Source organism: Gastrolobium bilobum, unplaced genomic scaffold (genome assembly GCF_033153095.1).
Source record: "Gastrolobium bilobum isolate Gb01-03AN ecotype WA unplaced genomic scaffold, APGP_CSIRO_Gbil_v1 utg232133, whole genome shotgun sequence".
NCBI classification, from domain to species: domain Eukaryota; kingdom Viridiplantae; phylum Streptophyta; class Magnoliopsida; order Fabales; family Fabaceae; genus Gastrolobium; species Gastrolobium bilobum.
The window spans coordinates 33,870-55,178 of NW_026898656.1; the positions used below are offsets into that span (position 1 = coordinate 33,870).

At 35.6% G+C, this 21,309-nt stretch overlaps 2 protein-coding genes and 1 non-coding gene across 3 annotated transcripts; 1 reads left to right on the plus strand and 2 right to left on the minus strand.

The window, feature by feature from the left end:
• Positions 1-1,744: 1,744 nt before the first annotated feature.
• LOC133318109 (pentatricopeptide repeat-containing protein At5g04780, mitochondrial-like) lies at positions 1,745-4,522 on the minus strand. Its single transcript, XM_061520054.1, has one exon. It carries the CDS (start codon positions 4,520-4,522, stop codon positions 1,745-1,747), a length of 2,778 nt encoding a protein of 925 aa, XP_061376038.1.
• Positions 4,523-7,260: 2,738 nt separating this feature from the next.
• On the minus strand, positions 7,261-10,979 carry LOC133318108 (large ribosomal subunit protein uL13c). The gene is made up of 4 exons (XM_061520053.1): positions 10,657-10,979; positions 9,798-9,983; positions 8,126-8,296; positions 7,261-7,570 (listed from the first exon to the last, which is right to left on the minus strand). The coding sequence occupies exons 1-4, from the start codon at positions 10,909-10,911 to the stop codon at positions 7,454-7,456; spliced, it is 729 nt and encodes a 242-aa protein (XP_061376037.1). The 5' UTR covers positions 10,912-10,979; the 3' UTR covers positions 7,261-7,453.
• Positions 10,980-20,053: 9,074 nt separating this feature from the next.
• On the plus strand, positions 20,054-20,159 carry LOC133318110 (small nucleolar RNA R71). The gene has a single exon (XR_009752427.1). It is a non-coding gene; the product is annotated as a small nucleolar RNA R71 (small nucleolar RNA).
• The last annotated feature ends 1,150 nt before the right edge of the window (positions 20,160-21,309 follow it).

Here is a 21,309-nt window from a genome sequence, read left to right on the forward strand (position 1 = left end):
AAATGAGACTCGCCAAAATTTGAGACAAGAAAGTTAGAAACTGTGTCTGCTGCACCTGCAGGTTTCTTGTGTTTTATAATCTATTGCTTTGTTACATTTTCTTACCCCATTATCCGAAGCAACTGTTTTATATAATTAAACTGTGAAACATTTTTCAATTGATTTGCCTATGAAGTTAATAGATACTCAGAGAAGGAATCCAAACTTGATGGCCAAAGAATTGTCCTATGAAAGTTTTGCAACCAGGTAGTCCAATTCCACCCCACCTTTGTAAAAATAGACAGAGAAGGAGTCTGGCTTCATCCCACAGTCGAACCTAGATATGAAGGAAGGACCTGCGGAGCTATTCATGATTCTTAAACACCACAAACACAATTATGACTGGACTCCATTTTTAATTAATTGAAGAGGAAATGGTTCCTATTATGTGATATGAGATTACGTTATATGTGTCATTCAACAGCAAACATCATGAACCACTCCATATAAACTTCAAAGAATTTAACAAAACAGAATTTAAAGCTTACTTCATTTATTACGGCAAACAGCTGCTCAAAGGCTTGAGGTGTAAGGCATTGTTTATCATTTGTTATATTTTCTTCTGACAAAAATTTGGCAGGACCCCTAAGTCTTTCCATTCCCATCTAATAAGTTTGAAAAATATATAATCGTAATTAACAGCACTACTGCAGCAACACAGCAGAATTAAAAAGAACTTAATGACGCGAAATGGTGAGGAAGATGGGAAGAAACCAGTCCATAAGCAAATACTGAACTATTGAAACCAGTCAAGCAATTTCCTGCAGGAGGCACCCCCAACATCAGAAAGAGCATTGAACACCAAAAATAACATAATTCAAATGAGATAAAGAATCAGTTCAGCCGTGTATATTGGTGCTTGTTCCCCAATCATGGCAGAGCTTTGGGGAATCATAAAAGGACTGGAAATGGCATGGCAAATGGACGTTCGAAAAGTGGAACTAGAAGGAGACACATTTGAAGTTTTCTCTATGCTTGCGGATAGCAATGCAGCTTGTCAGCCGCGTATATTGGCTAGGATACAAGAACTCATCACATGACAGGGATTCCGAGAGAGGCAAATGCCTGCATAAATTGGTTAGCCAAGTCTCACTGACCATGATACCATCGAATCATGTCATCGCAGCTTGCACAATTATTTGACCAAGACCTCCAGGGAACTCTCTCTAGCAGGGATATAGACCCTGGGTAGCTGTTTCTTTGCATCTGTAGACTTTCTGGTTTTCCTTTCTTTTCTGTTTGTTTCTTTCTTTGGGGCTCAGCCCCTTATTGTTATAAAAAAAATAAAGGAATCAGTTCAGCAGAAATGGAAATCATGCCTGAGTATCCTCATGTCAGCAAGAAATGTTATGTGAATCATCTGGCCATTAAATGAAAGGAATCAACAATTTGAAGGCCTAAATTTGTTGGTTATGCAGTCATGAAATCGATAAACACAATTTTAGGGTAAACATCTAAACTACCACATCTCAAACAAACATCTTCCGTTATTCTTCCTTTTCCCTCAAGTTTCTCCAATGTGACACCAGTGGAAATAGAGGGGGGAAAATAATGAATCTCAATTACATTAGAGATTTGACTTGTGAATAGTTATACCATCGGTCAGTGTTTCAATTGACATGGGTATGAAACAATTACAGTGGTAACGATAAAGAATCAATCACTGTATTTTGTGAAAATGGAAGAATGAGCCACTTTTATGATATTACCAATAATCACCACAAGAACATGATCCATCTTTAAAATGGTGGAATCTATTAATATCTCTGACAATAATTTCCCTTGAAACAATCTTACATACAAATTTGAAAAAGGTGTGGCAGTCAACACAAACTCGTATATTCTTCTTCACTCTTATTGGGGCTCCAGGTGGTGTAGCAATTAATCCAAAGGCTACAGCAAGTTTCTCGCTATGATGATATAAGAGCTTTTCCTTTTCACTTTGGTTCACATTATGTATATCAATCTCTACGATGGGACTATATCCAGCTTTACATAGAAGGTCACTCAACTGGTCCAATTTCGCATATATTTCATCACTTCTAGAATGACTTCTATCTCCAACAATGAAGGTAAATACCTTATCTTTGACCTCAATCCAACTCATTCCAGGCTCCTTCTTCACCTGGCTGTCTTTCATAAACTTTCTAACCTTAGCAACATTTTCCCACATCCCTGCTGATGCATAGATGTTTGCAAGGAGAATATGGGTACCAGATTTCTCTGGCTCAAGAGCAAAAAGCATCTCTGCAGCTTTCTGCCCAAGTTCTATACTTTTATGGATTCTTGCTGCTCCAAGAAGTGCCCCCCAAATTGAGCTATCAGCTTCAAATGGAATGGAATTTACAAGATCCACTGCTTCATTTAGTTTCCCTGATCGTCCGAGGAGATCAATCATGCAAGCATAATGCTCTTGCGTGGGTTTAATCCCAAATACTTCCTCCATTGTTTCAAAATATCGTTTTCCCTCATTTACCAAACCAGCATGATTACATGCACAAAGAACACTCACTAAAGTAATATGATTGGGAGGTACACCATCTTTAAGCATTTGATTGAACAACTGAAGAGCCTTTTTACCATGGCCATGCTGAGCCAACCCTCCAATCATTGCAGACCATGAGACAATTCCTCTCTTAGGTATCTCGGAGAAGGCACAATCAGCATCCTCTATGCTTCCACATTTTGCATACATATTAACCAGTGAATTGCTGGCAAAAATATCAGACATAAAACCAAACTTGACGGCATGGACATGTAATTGTTTTCCTTGTTCATATGCAGACAAATTTGCGCAAACATTTAAAAGAGAACTGCAGACAAATGGATCTGGCTTGACATCGGCATCTTGCATTTGCAAATATAGCTTTAAAGCCTCCTCTCCATCCCCATATTGAGAATATGCTGTTATCATGGATGTAAAAGCCACCAAATCTTCGCAAGTGCGCTCTTCAAAAATTTTTGAAGCTTCATCTATATGGCGACATTTTCCATAAGTGTCAAGAAGACTATTTATAACATAGAAATCTGAACAAATTCCAGATTTGATGGAAACTGTATGAATTTGCTTGCATACATTAATTGCCTGCAAGCTGGCCACTGATTTGAGAACTGTTGACAACGTAGTTTGGTTGAAATCTATATTTTTATTGTACATTTCAGAAAAAAGTGAGACTGCTTCTAAGTCATCACGACACTGTGAGTAACCAGAGATCAATGCGTTCCAAGTGATAATGTCCTTCTTTGGCATCAAATCATAGGCTCTTCTAGCATCATCCATCATTTCACACTTGGAATACATATCAATCAGTCCAACAGCAACAAATGAATCTGACTCAGTATCCATCTTTATCAAACTAGAATGTAACTGTCTACCCAACTCCTTGAACCCCATTGCAGCACAGGCCTTTAAAGCACTTGATACAGTAAACATATTGGGACAAGTTCCTGAGCTTTTCATCTCATCCAACAGTATCAAAGCCCAATCATTACACTCGTGAAGAACACAACCAGCTATAACTGCATTCCAAGAAACAATATCAGGGTGCATAATTTCATGAAAAACAGCAACTGCATCTTCAATCACCCCTGCCTTTGAATACATGTCAACTAACGCATTTGCAGAAAATTGATCAAAATCATGCCCTAGCTTCAGCAAAAGACCATGAACCATCCTTCCCACATTTCCATCCCGCAATCCTGCACAGGCATTCAGTATGATGGAAAGGCTGAATTCATTAGGCCTCACACCACTCTGAACCATTTCTTTGAACAAATCCACCACTTCAACATAGAAATCACTTTGCCCATAACAAGAGAACAAGGCATTCCACGAAACAACATTTCGGTCCACAATCGTGCCAAACAATTTCCTAGAATCACCAAGCTGCCCGCATTTGGCATACATAACAACCAAAGTATTAGCAACAAACCCATCAGACTCAAATCCTGATACCACAGTCATGCCATGAACCTTCTTCCCCATATTCAAATCCTTCTTGATTGAGCATGCCTTAAGAACACTTGGGAAGGTAAACTCATTACACTTAGCACCCAACAGGGACATCTCATTAAATGCCAAAAGGGCTTCCTCCCCAAGCCCATTTTGTGCATACCCAGATATCAAAGCAGACCAAGAAACCAAATCTGGTTCAGTACTTTCATCAATCAACTTGCGTGCATACCCAAAACAGCGACACTTGGAATACAGAGTCACCAAATGATTCCTGAGACTTGGGTCGTGGGAAATCCCAAACTTGATCAAGTGGGCATGGAGTTCCATGCCTGAAGTCAGAGACTTGGAAACAACACACTGCGATAAGAGCTTTGTGAAGCTTTGGAAGCATTGTGAGCTTAAAACAAAGGTGGTTTGTGAATCTATTGCGCTACGAGAAGTGTTTTGTATAGTTGCACGTTGGAGAGTAGTGTTTGGCAAGAAATTGATGTTCCAAAACTTTAGAGTAGCTTTGAATGTTGACAACATGCTATTGCTGTTGCACTTTGTTCTTCACGTAACGTAACAACTAACTTAACTTCAATCGATGAGTTTCGTGTTTTTTTTTTCACTCAAATTCAAAATGATCCAACACATGATAATCCTTTTATTTAGGAATGTGCTTTAATTTTATTTTCTTTTTCTTTTTTTTGTATAATTTTCTAATAATTTTTTTGAAAAATAACTGTCTTTTTTTTTTTGGAGTTACGCAACCCTAATTATCTCTTTGAGACGAGTTGGCTCCCTCCGGTATTTCCACGGTATCCCACGAGCTTCGACTCTTTGAGCCGGCTATGAGACTAATCCGGAGTGCGGGGAACAGTGATGGCTAAAGGTTCAGCCCCCTCCCCAAGAATGCATTCAGCGGGAATCGAACACATATCTAACCCCACTAACTCAGCGCCAAGTTACCAACTGACCTGCACCCATTGGGTGAAAAATAATTGTCTTCAAACATGTTATAGGTGTGCTAGTTATCCAGTGAATGATGAGTAAGTGACCGGTAAATGTTCAAAGACATATTTGTTTTAACTTATTTATAAATATATATATATATATATATATATATATATATATATATATATATATATTTATAAAAAAAATTCCTCCAAAAATTTATCATATAAAAAATGATTATTTTGTGAAAATAATTTACACGAATTCATAGGAATCAAATTAGTTCAATTGCAGTGTCCGGCTGAAAAATAACCGTTGAATGTTTTTTTCAGCTCCTCTTTTTCTGGTAAGGAAAAGTTTGGTCAAATATATATTTATATATATTTATAAAGTTTCGTATCATAAAAAATTATAATGAAAAAAGAAAAATCTAAAAACTCTCCAGAGAAGTTTTTAAGATATTTGTCAGTTTTTTTAGCTCTTATATTTATTTTTCAATTTTACTTTTATTCTAAATTTATATTTATAAATTTTGTATTTTTTTCCTAATAATATATCCTAATAATAAATAATTCTATCTCCCTTTTTTTTTTACTAATATTATCTCCCTTTTTTAAAATCCTGAGAACAACCTTACATAATTACTAAATAGCTTTAAACTTTATTTTTATCTTTAATTTAGGAGTAGCTTTTACATTAAATTTTTTAATGTAAAATTTAATATTTCTAACAAACATATCTGAAATAATATACTAATAAAAAATTTAATATGCACAATGTTATTTACCTATTTATGTAGGAGATCGATTATACTTATTACCGAAAACTTTTACTACTAAATTATTCATCGTTGATTTCTGTCAATATAATAATTATAATTTTTTAGAATTAATGATTAACTAATAAGTGTGATGCAAAAAATTATAACCATTAAATTAACAGAATTTAACGATAATTGATTTAGTAATAAGAGTAATAGAAGTTTTCAGTATTAAGCATAACTGCCCCTTTTATATAGAGTAAGAGAATGAAAAAAGAGAGAGTATCATTAGACCTTTTTCTCACTAATTTGTTTTCAATTAATCAAAAAACTTTATTTTTGAGGTTTTCTAATTTAAATAAACTCCCACTATTAATATCTTATTAAGAAAAGTTTGAAAAAACTATAAATAAAAGTTGGCTAAAATTTCGAATGACACAATAAAAAGGTCTTATTAAGAAAACATGCTCTATATATTTAATTTTTAAAAGTGCACTACCCAAGCAAAAAATAAATTTTGAATTTGTAATAATGAATTGCATTGTAATTAATTCACCATATTTTTTAAAAAAATTTACTTTATTGACATAAACATCAATATAATTTCATGTGAAATATCAGTAACAATATAACTCCATGAATCAGCACGTTGTATTCTTCAGGTAGACATGAGACATTATACAACATGGTTTCCAGCAGCTTATCTCAAGTATCTCATTTTCATTTGTCAAAACATATTTCTAGAAAGACTTTGACATGTGTTCATTTGACAAAGAGCTGAAGTCATTTTTTTTTTTTCCATCATAAAGGTAAGGAGGGATCCCACCTTGGGGCAAAGAATAGTAAAGTAATGGTTTCAAAACCCCCAGGTGACTTGACATCCTGCTTCATGACTCCTGTAACGCTTGATGCGATTCTAAATTTTTTAAAGATAATAAAAAGTTGCACCATTGCCATCGATTATAACATTTAGCCTATGAATAAGCACTTCTTGCTGCAACTCCAAAGGAGAGATACCTTACCTGCAATGTAGTGAAGACATGCTACACCAGCTATCAAAGCTTGTCTATTTGATAATGTTTACTGTGACCAAATGGCAAGGAGAGCTGATTTGGCCTGGCTTAACAGACTTTGCCTTTGTTGCAGAGATAGGATGTTTTAAAGATAGTCAACTGTAGCGGTCAACTTCCAATTTTATGTTAATAAATGAAAAAATGAATCCCTCCACCGAAGCGATATTCATGTTTGCCTCAGGATCATTAATTGCCTCACAGCGCTAGATATAGAAAGAAAACTTGGACATGATTTGAATCTATATTTTTGTGTTATTATCGTGGGTTAGTTACCTCAGTTCTGGTAAAACTAGCTATAGTGCTATTTGAAATGAACCAGACTTGCATCTATAAAAGAACAATATCATAATCGGATACTTAAGATTATTTTTTTTTTTTTTTAAAAAAAAAGAACTCCTTGACATGGGTAAGACAACCTCCCCTTTGGTCTTTCTTTTATTTTATTCTTTTTCTTTTTTTCATTTTGGTGGTGTAAGGGACTGAAGAGGAAAAGGAAAAGGGATGGAAGATTTCCTTCAAATGAAAAAGTTGCCAATAAAAAGCATATTAAAAAAATATTGCAGTCCAAGATTCAAACCTACATCAGCAAGCTAGCAGCTAGAGCAAGAAACTCAAAAGTTCTGTGGAATGCATCAGACAATGATCTATGTTTTTCATATATCATTCCATTTTTTCTGGTACATATATGACCTATCTGTCCAACTGTATTCTCTTATCCCTTATTGGCAAGTCAATGGGCTTCTGCGCTGCATGTGGATGATCTGGGCCCTTATAAACCTTCAGGTGGGTGAATAGTTTCCTGCCAAGCTGCATACACCAACCCTTGATTATTGTATATTCAATTACTGAGAAATATTCTTTTTGTTAAAAAAATTATTCAAAGAACAGATGAAATATTATGAGGATAAAGAACCATCCTTAGAATATACAATCACCAACAAAATCCTAGCAAAAACTATTAACCATGAATACAAGAGTTTTCTAGTCCTTCTGAAAAATTATCAAGGAAGCACCACAAGATGGACCCATGTGCTGAACAGAACAAAAAGAGGATATGTCCCAAAGCATGACCATAAGTGTAGATGATCCTTTAAAAATCTCAGCATTCCTTTCAAAACAGAATTTAAATTCTTAAGCTAATTTACAATTGTGAAGGATTTCACTTCATTCTTCACAACTATATTCTGCCATCAGTTATGGAGATGAATCTTGCCTATGCGACAATATGTCATGAAAATTAATCACAAAATTTAGAATTATATCAGCTTCTCTACAATTACCATGCATCAACAATCCAGTTAAATATCTCTACTTCTGATATGAGCGTGTCTTAGAAAAATATTCAACTATAGTTGAACCTACCCTCCCTTTTGGAAGCATGCCACGAACAGCATGTTCAACAATTCTTTCAGGAATTCTGTTCTGTAGCTGGGAAAATGTCTCCACTTTCATACCACCAGGTCGTCCCGAGTGCCTCCTATAAAGCTTTTGGGTCCTCTTTTTCCCACTTACAGCAACCTTTTCTGCATTTACCTTTAGAACTCCAAGTTAAATAATAAAGATTATGCATAGCAATCATGTAACTTTGTATATCATAAAACATATTCTTAGCCATACATGCCAATAAGAACACGAGAAAAGAATATAAACAACATTCCTATCTTCAAATTTGCATATTGGAAAATCAGAAATTATCTTTGGATTATAATGGGCCTGAAGTATGTGAATAAAGGTAATAACAGATTGAGGATGGTTAAGGAGAGAGAAAAGGAAGAGAGTTAGTTAGGGAGGATTTGTTGAGAATATTCTTGGAGGATGGGATAACAAGAGGGGGAATCGATAGAGTATGCTTGTCTTGATTTGTTTGGGGAAATTGGTGGGTAAAGGGTACTTTTGGAGTCTCTGGTTATTTCTTTCATTGTAATTCCAAGGCTGTATCAGCCATAACAGTAGTAATTCCATTAGATAGGGGCTGTAAGGAGCTTGTCTCCATCTTAATTTGCTTGTAATGACAGTTCCATTAATTGAGGTTTCATCACAGATCATAACTCGTCCTCATGCTTATAATGCAAACTAACTTCAAACACATTAAAATTTCCTTACAATCTATAGACAGTAAATTGAAGAAGAGTCCCTTACCTTCATATTTACATATTGTGGACTAAGTAAAAGAATAATGTTTCTTGTAGCTACCAAATATGATGCGAAAAACATGACAGATATTCATACCTAACTAGATTCAAGGCTGCTTAATTAAGACATCTCCAAACATCATGTAAACTACAGATTATGTTGATAATCAACATAAAGAAATCTTAAATGTAATCCAAGGTTCTTCATCAAATAGGATATTATCACAAAAATGAAGTTAAGAACAATATGACTATATCTACGGAGTTTCTACTCCATTTTCATGGAAAGGCTTAAATGCAGGAAACTCACTTCAACTATAGGTTAATTTCAGAAAACCTCAATGTAGTTTAAAACTCAACAACTCAAATCCTTTAACTTATCAAACTGTAAAAACCGTCTCCCTATATGGGGGCTTCTGTACATGCATAGGGGTTAATTTTATATGACCTTGAATGATTTGGTAAGTTAAGGCGGTCAAGTTGTTGAGTTTTGAATCATACGGGGGGTTATTTTGAAAATAGCATATAGTTGGAGGGGGTTCTTTCCATTCTAACCAGAAGAAAGAGTAATAGAGAAAGGTGTTCCGAGGAGAGATTGACTGCTGTGATGCACATTGTAATGCATAAGGTCATTTTAGCATAAATAACAAACCATGAAAGTTTCCATTGCCAATAGCAAAAAGACAAAGAATGCCATCCATAATAAAAAACCACTCCCCATTAAACCCGACTAGCGAAGATGGGTGAAGGTAATCCATGTACGCAGTATTGCCCTTGCATATTCCAGATATGAACCCATGATATTTCAATCACAAAGGAGCTACTTCTAGAGAATGCCAACCATAACGATATCGATAAATGCGGTACACTACCAAACAAATAAGTTATGAAGAAATACATACCACAATTACAAACGCACCCATGTCCACACTGGGAGTATAGGTCACTAAATTTTTCCCTCTGATGTGAATAGCAATTGTTGATGCTAGTCTTCCAAGAATTTTATCAGTAGCATCAACAACATACCATGTTTTCTCATGAATCACATGATCTGCAGCTTTTGGATAATAGGTCTTGTTCCAAATGTCCTGTAATTATTATTTTTTTGGTTGGGGAGTTTAAAGTTCATTAAATAATCCACAAATACATAATAGAAGAAATACAGAAATTGCATTTAGATGCTCATAATTTCTTTATTTAAAATTCATAACAAACACCCGGATACATTTTTGGACTTTGTTTATTCAATGTGAACTCCGAAATAAACATTTAAAGCACTTTAAATTTCTAATGGCCGGGTAAAGTTGATATTATATAATGCAAAACAAAACTAAAATAAGAAATTAAAAAAAAAAATAGAGAAGAAGAAATCCCCTATGCATTCCCAAACTATATAGGCTAGTGAGAGAAGAAAATATAGGCATAAATTACTAATACTCATGCCAATCTACATTTAATTTACTTCAATAACAACAAATGAATACTACTAATCCCAAATCAGAAGACAACAAAGCTCAATTCCTATAACTTCATATCCTAGTTCCATTCCTTCATAACACTGAAATTTAATAAGCACTAAAATTCGAAACTTAGAAAATGAAAATTGAAGATTTTGCATTCCTCATGCTACTTTTTGGATACCAAGTAATGCGTTAACAAAGAATTTGAGAAAAATTATCCATAACGCTATGTGAGTTAGCAAATAAAGGCTAATAAACAAAACCCATTATCAAAAAAGGAAAAATAGAAGAGGGATTGTACCGGGCCTTTGAATCGGGGTTCGGGTTCAACGCACATGAAGCGTGGATCTTGTGTGACTAGGGAAGAATCCTCTTGCTGAGAACGGACACGGAAAGTTGCAGGGAAATGGGTCCGAACAGAAGAAGAAGAAGATAATGAAAGCTTTGAAAGTGGCAATTGGAAGCCAACAAAGGATGATTTAGCTGTTGCATTTTTGTGAGGAGTGAATGAAGATGAAGGAAACTTCACCGAAGCTGTACCACACAGCAGTGCCATTGTTGCTGCTCTCTCTAAAGCTGTGTTATGTGCTATCTATCTATCTATTACTTCTTCTTATATGGCTCTGTTCAGTGAATTGGATAATATAGAGTGAGACGAGAGACACCTTGCTTTAGGTTTTTTATTTTTATTTTATTTTTATTTCTTTTCTTCTTCTTCTTTTTTGTAGTTGTCCTGCTTTTTTGAGGAAAGTCTTTTTGGGTTACTAATAAAAAAGATGTTCCTCATTTTTCGCTCCTTACAAGAAAAATATATTTATATTAGTCTTTTTTTTTTGGGACAAAATTAAATTTTTCTTGAATTTCTGATAGATCACATTTTTAAAAAATTAAAATTGTAGAGGGATCAAAAATTAACTTTTTTTTTTAAGGAAAAAGAGTGAAGGCCGTATTATTTTGTTAGGGATCCAAAAGGGGTTTTACTCAAAATTTTAAATATAAAAAAGAGGCCTGATTTAATAATTATTGGATTGGCTTTTCACTTCAAAAATGTTAATTTAATGTACATTATATTTTTAATAAAATATTAAATTATATAAAGATATTGAATAAGTCTTGTTTATCTTTTATAATTTGAAAATAAACGTAACGTGAATTCTTGTATTAAATTCTTGTATTAAATTCTTGTATGCATAAATATTTAGTGTAAACATCTTCTGGCTGTCTATGACTACGGGGTGGAGTCATTGTTAATAAATCTGGATCGGTCCGGTTGGATCGATCTGAAAACTGATAAATTGATTATATAATAGATTCGAGTGAAGCAATGGATTGAACATGCATTGGACCTGGTGCGACCCTGCCGATTTTGGTGAAAATTGATGACCCGGTCAATTAACCGGTGACCCGACTCAATTTATTTAACCAAAAAAAATCATAATTGACATATTTGAGAGATCGGTTACTTATTGACTTACATAGATTATGTACCTACAATACTAATATTATCTCAGTTATGAACTATGCAAAAAAAATTTAATTTGATTTATAGTTAGAGATGTTGTTTACTGAATCTGAAACATTATATGTTTGTTTGATTCTTTATTTGATTGACAATAATATGTAAATTATTATTTTTTATATTAAAATATTTAGAATTTATATTATTTTTTTCAACTATTTGAGTATGTTTATAATTTTTTTTAATATAAATTATAAATTTACATATAATCACTTAATCATGCGGTTGAATCAATGACTCAATAACCCGATACCTTAACCGGGTCAATGACCAGACAATAACATTGGGTGGAGTAATAAAATTGTGTACACATCTAGGATAATAATAGAGCAAAATGCCCTTACTCAGGTGTTTGAAGTATGGGTGTAAATGGGCTAGGCCGGTCTACAGGGGCCTACTGCCTATCCTATATTAGGCCAGACTTGGCCTATAACAAATAGCAAATAGAGCAGGCCTATGCTTTTAAAAAAATCTATTTAGAAAGCAAGTCATAGGTTTTTTTGTACATGTAAGACTTATAAGCCTATATACCAACCTATATCATTTTATTTATTTTAAATAAAATAAATGAAATTATTACTTTAATAATTTTGAATAATAAAGTAATATAATTTTAGTTATTTTTTCAATTATGGAATGTTTAATAAGGTTAAACAGGCTAACAGGCCTATGTCAAGGCTTTTTTTTTTTTTAAATATAGGTCAGTCTAGGGTTGGCAAAACGGGCCAACCCGACTCGACCCAGCCCAACCCGCATGCAACCCAAAAAAAGAGCCGGGTTAGGGTTGACTCGTAAAAAAAAAGAGCCAGAAAACCCAACCTAACTCGACCCGAGTCGGGTTAGGGTTGGCTCGCGGGTTGGCTCAAAAATATGGCTCGTGGGTTGGCTTGCAAAACTAGCTCGCGAATTGGCTCTAAAATTGCTCGCGGATTGACTCGTTTTCAGCCTATTTAAATGAATCTGTAGTATTAATGCACCAACTATGTGGCTTCCATCAGCTTAAACAAAAGGTTACAAAATGAGAAATAAAAGTAAAATATTATAGTTTTGAATTTTCTTCACAACAAATTTGTACCAACATCAAGAAACAATCAGAACCACTTGCTACCAAATGGGTAAGATATTTGAACCAAACAGAGCCAGCACAACCTAACAATATAAAAATGGCAGGGATGTGAGAAGATTAGGGACTTAGGTTTAGAGAAGAAAGAAAGACAATGACAGCATGTGTGGGTTTTGTCCATTTTTGTATACTATATTTTGTATTTTTTATTAAAAAAAACCTCAACCCGCGAGCTGGCTCATTTAACTCGCGGGTTGGCTCGTTTTTTTTAGTTGACTCGGGTCGGGTTGGCAGCTCGTTTTTTCCAAACCAACCCGGCTCATTTTTTATGGGTTACGAGCCAACCTGACGGGTTGGCTTGTTTTTGCCAACCCTAGGTCAGCCCAGACTTGTAATTTAGGCCTACAAAGGCTAACAGCCTAGGCCAGACCTAAATGTTTTACATAGGCCTGACCTATTTAAGTCAAACCTTAACTTAGCCTAGCCTATTTACACCCTTATTTGGAAGAGAAGGGAAGAAAGGGGAAGGAAAGAAAGGAAAATAAAGGGTATTCTCTTCCTCTTGTTTGAGAGTTATAATTTTCTATATTTATTGATGTGACGAAAAATCGTTCTCATCTAAGCCCATTTTGATGGCAAAATACCATCTGTTCCCTCATCTGACGAGCAACTTTAGCACTAAAAGCACATGTTTAATATCTTTATGACAAAAACACAGTGGGAAACGGATGGTGACGTAATCCTTTGAAAAATATATAAAAAGGGAAACGGATTGGGAACATTAAATACACCTGTTTCACTCACTCAATCTCTCTGACCACTTTTCAGGAAACGTTGAAAAGAAGTTTCCATAAAGCATAAGCGGTGCAGCAATCAAGCAAGAGGAAATGTGTGCACCAGAGAATAAACGGTTCCTATTGGCTAAAGAGGAAAGCAAGGCATGGGTAAGGTCAGAAGGAAAGACAAATCTCAACAATAACTGTCCCATCCAGCCACTTGCGTCCATCAAAGCACTGTTCACACCGCCTCTTTCGTGTAGTCAAGAAAACAACTCCAAGGGAATTACACACTTTGCCACTCACTCTTCTGCCTATAAATAAGACGTTCCAGCACGAAGAACATAATTGAATTCTTTAAGAAGAGATCACTTAGTTTATTTTGTAGTTTTTTTTCTCTTTTGTATAGTTTTAGTTGTAGTTAAGTGACAACACTTCTTCTCTATTTTGTATCACTCACTTGAGACTCCTCACGAGCAACAATCATCTTCTCCACTTTTCATTTTATTGTAACCTAAGTTTTTCCATTTAAATATAAGTGTTATTTCTCTCCTTTCCACTCGTTATCTCTGAACTGAATCTCAGGTCTATGGTATTTCAGTTTGGAATAATTATGTTTAAAGTAGTAGCCATGGGCTAATCTATCTGTGGAACGGAAAAACTGCAAAGTTCTTAAAGAATTATTTTCAAAACTTTTGTACTAAGCTTTTGTATTTCTCTGGTTAAGTAAACTATATTTATTGTGTATCAATGGAAATTAAACACATACTGAGAAAGGAATTTCCATAAGGAAGGGATTTCAGACAGCTTAACCAGAGGGGAAAGGCAGTGTTGTTTGCTGGTTGCCTTAGGAATAATGGAACACCTCATTCATTTGAAGGTCCTGTGCTAAGTAATTGTTAAAGTCAAGGGAGCCATAGGAATATGGAAACTTGTGAGCCATTTAGTCCATAAGCTGAGAAATCAGACGTTGGCAGTGAAGAGACTGGAACAAAGACAAAAGTGTTAAGTCTTGAGTAGAGAAAATAACTATTTAAGGATGAAGCAGTGGATCCGTTCCTTCTGTTAAAACTGTTTTAAACCATCCACACTGTTGTCTCTTAATTACTGTTATTACTATTTGTATTTTTTTCTCTTTATTTAATCTTGTATCTATAAACCTCTCATGAATATTGTTGTTCCTTCTCTCAACAAGAAGGATATCATATATAACGAAGCGATGAACTGTTTGCTGTCAGATTGAACCTACTGTTCTTGAGGAACGTTGTCAAGACAGTAGGGAACGTTTGACCAGACAGGTCAATTACTAACTTTTATTTTCATTTTCACTCTTTCTAAAACAGTTTAAGGCATTACTTAGAGTTCTATCCTCGTGGGAACGATAATCTGGGCACTAATAGTCCCTTTATTACTTGATGCGTGCACTTGCGAACTTGGGTTGAAAGTAAGAGAACACCAGTGTTTTCTCTTACTGAACTAGAACGTTCTTCATCATAATATACTTTTCACCCAACAACTTTTCACCCAACATTTATTCTCTCATACCCCCAAATTGGAGAAACTTTAATTTTAATTAAGAATGAGAAAAGTTTTTGATGCTCTCCGGCAAGTATACCGATCGCACAAGTAATATAGAAAGTGAGTAGAGTATCGTCTCCATAGGGATTGTGATCGTATATCAATTAATTGTTCCTTTCAAGAATGGAAGAGTTCAAATGGTTTTTGACAAATATTGTCAATTTGTGTAAAAGTGAGAACTAAAAATAAAGACTTGTGTTTGTAATTTTGTTTATAAGAAATAGAACAATAAACTGAGAATTGATTTTTGTAAATGTGAGAAAAGCATTGTAGCTAGAGCGCACACACCTTATGATCCCCACTTCTTACTTTGGATTGATTTAAAAATACTTATTTATATTAATACTCAGATAATTATCTTCTAGAATTAATTAGTTAAATTCCAATCCCTTGGCAATTTAACCCTTTAATCTCAATTGGAATCCTAATCCCTTAGTAACCCCTCATGAGAATTAAGCAATGAACACGATAATTCAAGCATCTGCAATTAGATATACATCTATTCCTAGCATGCATAAGAATTGTTATCTTACCCCCTTTCAGGATGAAAACCCCAATATTCCTATTTAGGGTTCTAACCCTCAACCTATCCTCAACTATCAGATTGATCAATTCTAATAAAGAGAATATAAATACGCACAGGATAGAGATAAAGACAATTCATATAAACAAGTAAAAATAAACCAATCCGTCGTAACAAGGGTTCACATAGGGTTTGTGACCCTAACTACAATAAACAGTAAACTAGCCAACCATAATCATGGCTAAAAATCCAATATTCAATATTACTTGAGAATGGAAGAATAAAGAAGATCAAGAATTTCTCTCCGGAACTCTCCTTCTGACGCACAGCGGTCTCCTTAGGTCCAGAATACCTAATTCTGTGCTGAGCATCTTTTTTATAGTCCCCCTTTTCATCTTCCAAAACTGCCCTTTTAAAAAGCACGGGCTGTGATTTCGCAATCTGGCACTCTTAGCGTCAATTTCACGCTAAGAGCGTGGTTGCCTCTGAATTCTGACACCACTAGCGTGGGTTCCACGCTATGAGCGTGGAGGTCTCTGATTCTTCACGCCATCAGCGTGACATCCACGCTATGAGCGTGGATCTTCATTTTGACAAGTCTCCATTTGGCTCCAGTTTTGTCTGCTTTTCCTACAAAATCAGCATAAAATCAGTTGAACAATCCTGGATTTGGAATTTCAAATTAATAGTAATTCTAGCCCTTTTTCTCCAAGATTAATCAAGATTTCTTTCTTATTTTGGCTAAAAATCATATATATGCTAGAGGCATATCAAATCATTCCCAGATTTAAACGTTGTTGTCCCCAGCAATGTACAAGACTCAATCCAGGACATATTCAATTAATCCAACATAACAATCCATAGACACTCTCAGACACAATATGCCATGCATGCCTAACCCAATATCATAAACTCCAACAATGTCATCAGCTTCTTTAAAGATACATGTCTACATTGATTACCCCTCACACAGATAAATAATATCCACTCCACACTCAGTGTTTAAGGGTATCATGAGCACTCAATCAATCACAGCTATAACACTACCATAGGCTTGATCATATTCTCAATAATTCTTAAAATTGAAGAACCAAACACATGCATCAATTGATCAAAAGGACTTCACAGGTTGTAACTTGGCCAGGGTAACGGGTAGTAATTTATGGACAGTAGCTCAAACAACAATGAAATTGAAAGACTGATATTATTTTATTTTTAACACATTCAACTCAATGATTTTGCTCCATTAACATTCCCACAGAATTTCAGGAATTAATTCCTTCCGGCCACCTTTTATGTATATTTATTCTTTTCCTTTTTCTTGCTTTTTCCTTTTTCTCCCTTTGTTTTAAGGGTATAGATGAAATTTTTACCTCCCCTAATTACTCGACCTTTGTGGTGCTTACCTCAATTTCTTTGTTTTATTTTCACACATCAGTAATTCAATCTCAATCAAGGTAAGTCACATGGATATAGGCTAGACCATCAATTAGGCCACAGGTCATTTATCAACAGATTAAGCTCAGGCTCAAGGGGCTAGCAATGGAAAAATTCATACATGTGGACTATTTTGGCCATAAGTTAACAAGAACAAAATGCCTTTATCACTTCAACCAATGCATGCATAACAGAGAAACAAATCAAGTTCTAGAGTGTTACAACAGTGAGGTCTCTCAACAAGAAAATTCAGTGTTTAAGCTCAAACCTCACAGCTATGGTATCAATATAGACTCAAGAAAATTGACTTCAGACATTATCAGAATTTCACAACATCAGTTCAGACAAACGAGAAATCATGTAATCCAATTATTTCTATGCAATGTTATGCCAGAAAGCCATACAATAAACTTCCAAATTTCAGTCAAGCACATTAACTAGATAAGCACATTTAAACCTGAGAATTGCTTGAAAAACAGATCACTATTTATATATATATATATATAGCACACAAAATAACTACAAAAATAACTAAGAAAATTAAAAGAGTTAGAATATCTCCCCTGATAGAAGAATTGCAGTTCTAAGATGCAAGCCTACCATTCCCAGATTTAGAGAATTGTTGTCCTCAGCAATAATTAAGCCACAAGAAGGAAGAAAAACCTGCGCAGTGGAACAAACAGTGGCATATAGGATAAACTATAATGCGCACATTAAAACATCAGAGAGAGATATGCCAACACAAAGTAACTAAAAATACGAAACAGAAAAATAAAATAATATACAAAATCTCCGTCAGCAAGGAGATATAATCAACCCTCCATGTCATCCCCCTTAGCAGCGTGGGATGACTCAGCAAATGGAAGGTCCGATGGTACTGGATGCCTTGGTGTATAAGACCACCATTCCCAGATTTGTTCCAAACCATGAAGCCATGTTAAGAACTCTTTGAAGCATTGGTTTTTCTGAGAGATAGAGTCTTGGTGTTTCTTGTCAAACTTCAGCTTCCGGTGATTCACACCCATCCTCCAACTAGTATCAAAAAGTTTGACCACCTCCTTTTCTTAGTACCTTCTTCAGTATAGGATGACGTCTCCCTTGGGGTTTCCTCCCAGGTTTGTCATCATCTTTCAGAGTTTGAGGAAGCTCCTTCAATTCCACTTTTGAGGTACCATCTTCTTTGTAATCATCTGCTTTTTCAAGAACCTCAGCCGCTACATTTTTTTCTTCCTTTACGACTTCAAGACTAAAACAATCATCTTTGTGATAAGACTGTTTTAGAGAATCAAAGACGTGAATAGTAACGGTTTCATCATTCATTCTTAGCTCGAGCTTCCCGTTTTCAACATCAATCAGTGCACGAGATGTAGCTAAGAAAGGTCTACCCAGCAAAAGAGGCATCTCAGCTCCCCCTTCCATGTCCAGCACCACAAAATCAGCAGGGAAGATGAACTTGTCCACCTTCACAAGAACATCTTCAATAATACCATTAGGCTTCCTCACAGACTTATCAGCAAGTTGAAGAGATGCTAAAGTAGGCTTCAACTCGGTGATTCCCAAGGAATTACAAACAGAAAGGGGCATCAAATTAATGCTAGCCCCTAGATCATATAATGCCCTGCCAATTTTAGTGTTTCCAATTTCAATAGGAATATTGAAGCTCCCTGGATCATGACGCTTAGGCGAGAACTTCTTTGTAATAATAGCACTACACTACTCAGTGAGTGTCACCGTTTGGCATTCTTGCAACTTGTGCTTCCTTGACAACAAATCCTTCATGAACTTGGCATAATTTGGCATGCTAGCCAAGGCTTCAGCAAAAGGGATATTTATATGCAACTTCTTGAATATATCAAGAAATCTGCCATACTGTTGCTTCTGAGCATCCTTCTTGAATCTTTCAGGATAAGGTGCCATGGCTCGCACATATTCAGGACTCAGCTCAAACTTCTTCTTTTCAATTGGCTTCTCCACTTCAGCAGGTTTTTCAATTTCTTTTTCTTTTTCGGTTTTTCTGGAACTGCTGCCACTTTACCGCTTCTAGTTGTGACAAACATACAATCCTCCTTGGGATTTGTATCTGTGTTACTAGGGAAAGTGCCTGAAGTTCTATCAGCAACTTGCTTAGCCAGCTGGCCAATTTGATTCTTCAAATTTCTGATAGAAGCACTCATGTTTTTAGTATTGGCCCTAGTCTCTTCCATGAAGGCATTAGAGTGTTGAGCCATTTGTCCAACTAACTTCTCCAAGTCAGAAGGTTCCTTGGTTGGGATTGGTGGAGGCTGCAGATAATTGTTAGAACTATAATCAAAACCACTTCCTTGACCTCTCCTATGAAAATTGCTACTTCCAGAAGGAAAATTCTGATTTCTTGGAGTATTTTGTGGCGGAGGTCTTTGATCATACCAAACGACATTCACTTGTACTTGTTGAGGTGAATCAGAAGGCATCAAAGGACATTCATTAGACTTATGATTGTCTTGGCAATATTCACACACAACAACAGCAGCTTTAGTCTGAACACTAGCAAGCTGCATCTTGTCAAGCCTTGATGTTAAGTTTGCTACCTGCTGAGATAACAAACTGTTTTTAGCCAGCACCGCATCATTACCTTCTAGTTGAAGGATACCACTAGGCTTTGTTGACAACACTTGGTTTTCGTTGGCAGCCATCCTCTCAATCAGGTCAAGAGTCTCGTTTGCTCTCAGAGTTTTAATAGTGCCTCCTGCTGCACCATTCAACACCATCCGAACCTCAGGTTTGCAACCATTGAAGAAGATTCTAACCTGATTACCAGCAGTCAAGTTATACTGAGGACACCTCCTCATTAAATCTTTGAATCGGTTCCATGCTGCACACATTGATTCACCCTGTGACTGAGTGAAATTGGTGATATCATTCACCATCTGGTTGTACCTCTCCATCGAGAAGAACTCATCAAAGAACTTCTGAGACATATCATCCTATGTAGCAATGCTTGCTGCAGGCTGCCTCTCTAACCAACTAAGAGCCTTTCCCTTAAGAGCAAAAGGGAACAGCCTCAACTGGATCGCATCGTTCGACACCTGAGGGTGTTTGGTTGAGTCACAGATCCTCAAGAATCTGTCAACGAATCGGTGAGGATCTTCACTCTCCTCTCCTCCAAACTGAGCTCCCTCCACCAATTGAATATGAGAGGACTTGAGCTCCCAATTGTTGGCAACATTTGGCTGAACAATGCTCGCATTGGGCCTGTTGAATAATGGATTCAGGATAGTATCCATGAGCGGATTGTCCTCTTCATTGTTCCCTACCATAGTGTGTGCTTCTTCAAAAAGAATTTCTGACTCGTCGAATGCAAGCTTCTTCCGAGCAAGTTTTCTGTATCTCTTTTCAGTCTTGGTAATCTCCAAATCAAGTGAAAATTCTGGCTCTTTACCTCGCATACAACTCAAAAAAGAGATTAGTAGCACTGTTCAAATATCAAAAAATAAAAATAAAAAAAATAAAAATAAAATCCAATCTTAAAAATCAAAATTAATTGATATAAGAAACGCCAATCCCCGGCAACAGCGCCAAAAATTTGATGCTCTCCGGCAAGTATACCGATCACACAAGTAATATAGAAAGTGAGTAGAGTATCGTCTCCACAGGGATTGTGATCGTATATCAATTAATTGTTCCTGTCAAGAATGGAAGAGTTCAAATGGTTTTTGACAAATATTGTCAATTTGTGTAAAAATGAGAACTAAAAATAAAGACTTGTTTTTGTAATTTTGTTTATAAGAAATAGAAGAATAAACTGAGAATTGATTTTTGTAAATGTGAGAAAAGCATTGTAGCTAGAATGAACTCACCTTATGATCCCCACTTCTTACTTTGGATTGATTTAAAAATACTTATTTATATAAATTCTCAAATATTTATCTCAATTGGAATCCTAATCCCTTAGTAACCCCTCATGAGAATTAAGCAATGACACGATAATTCAAGCACCTGCAATTAAATATACATCTATTTCTAGCATGCATAATAATTGTTATCTTACCCCCTTTCAGGAAGAAAACCTTCCTATCTAG

Coding starts and splice junctions, on each gene's coding strand:
- LOC133318108 (XM_061520053.1), bottom strand. CDS start 10,911: ATGGCACTGCTGTGTGGTACAGCTTCGGTGAAGTTTCCTTCATCTTCA. Junction 9,984..10,656: donor AACCCCGATTCAAAGGCCCG/GTACAATCCCTC, acceptor TAATAATTACAG/GACATTTGGAACAAGACCTA. Junction 7,571..8,125: donor GCATGCTTCCAAAAGGGAGG/GTAGGTTCAACT, acceptor TGGTGTATGCAG/CTTGGCAGGAAACTATTCAC.
- LOC133318109 (XM_061520054.1), bottom strand. CDS start 4,522: ATGTTGTCAACATTCAAAGCTACTCTAAAGTTTTGGAACATCAATTTC.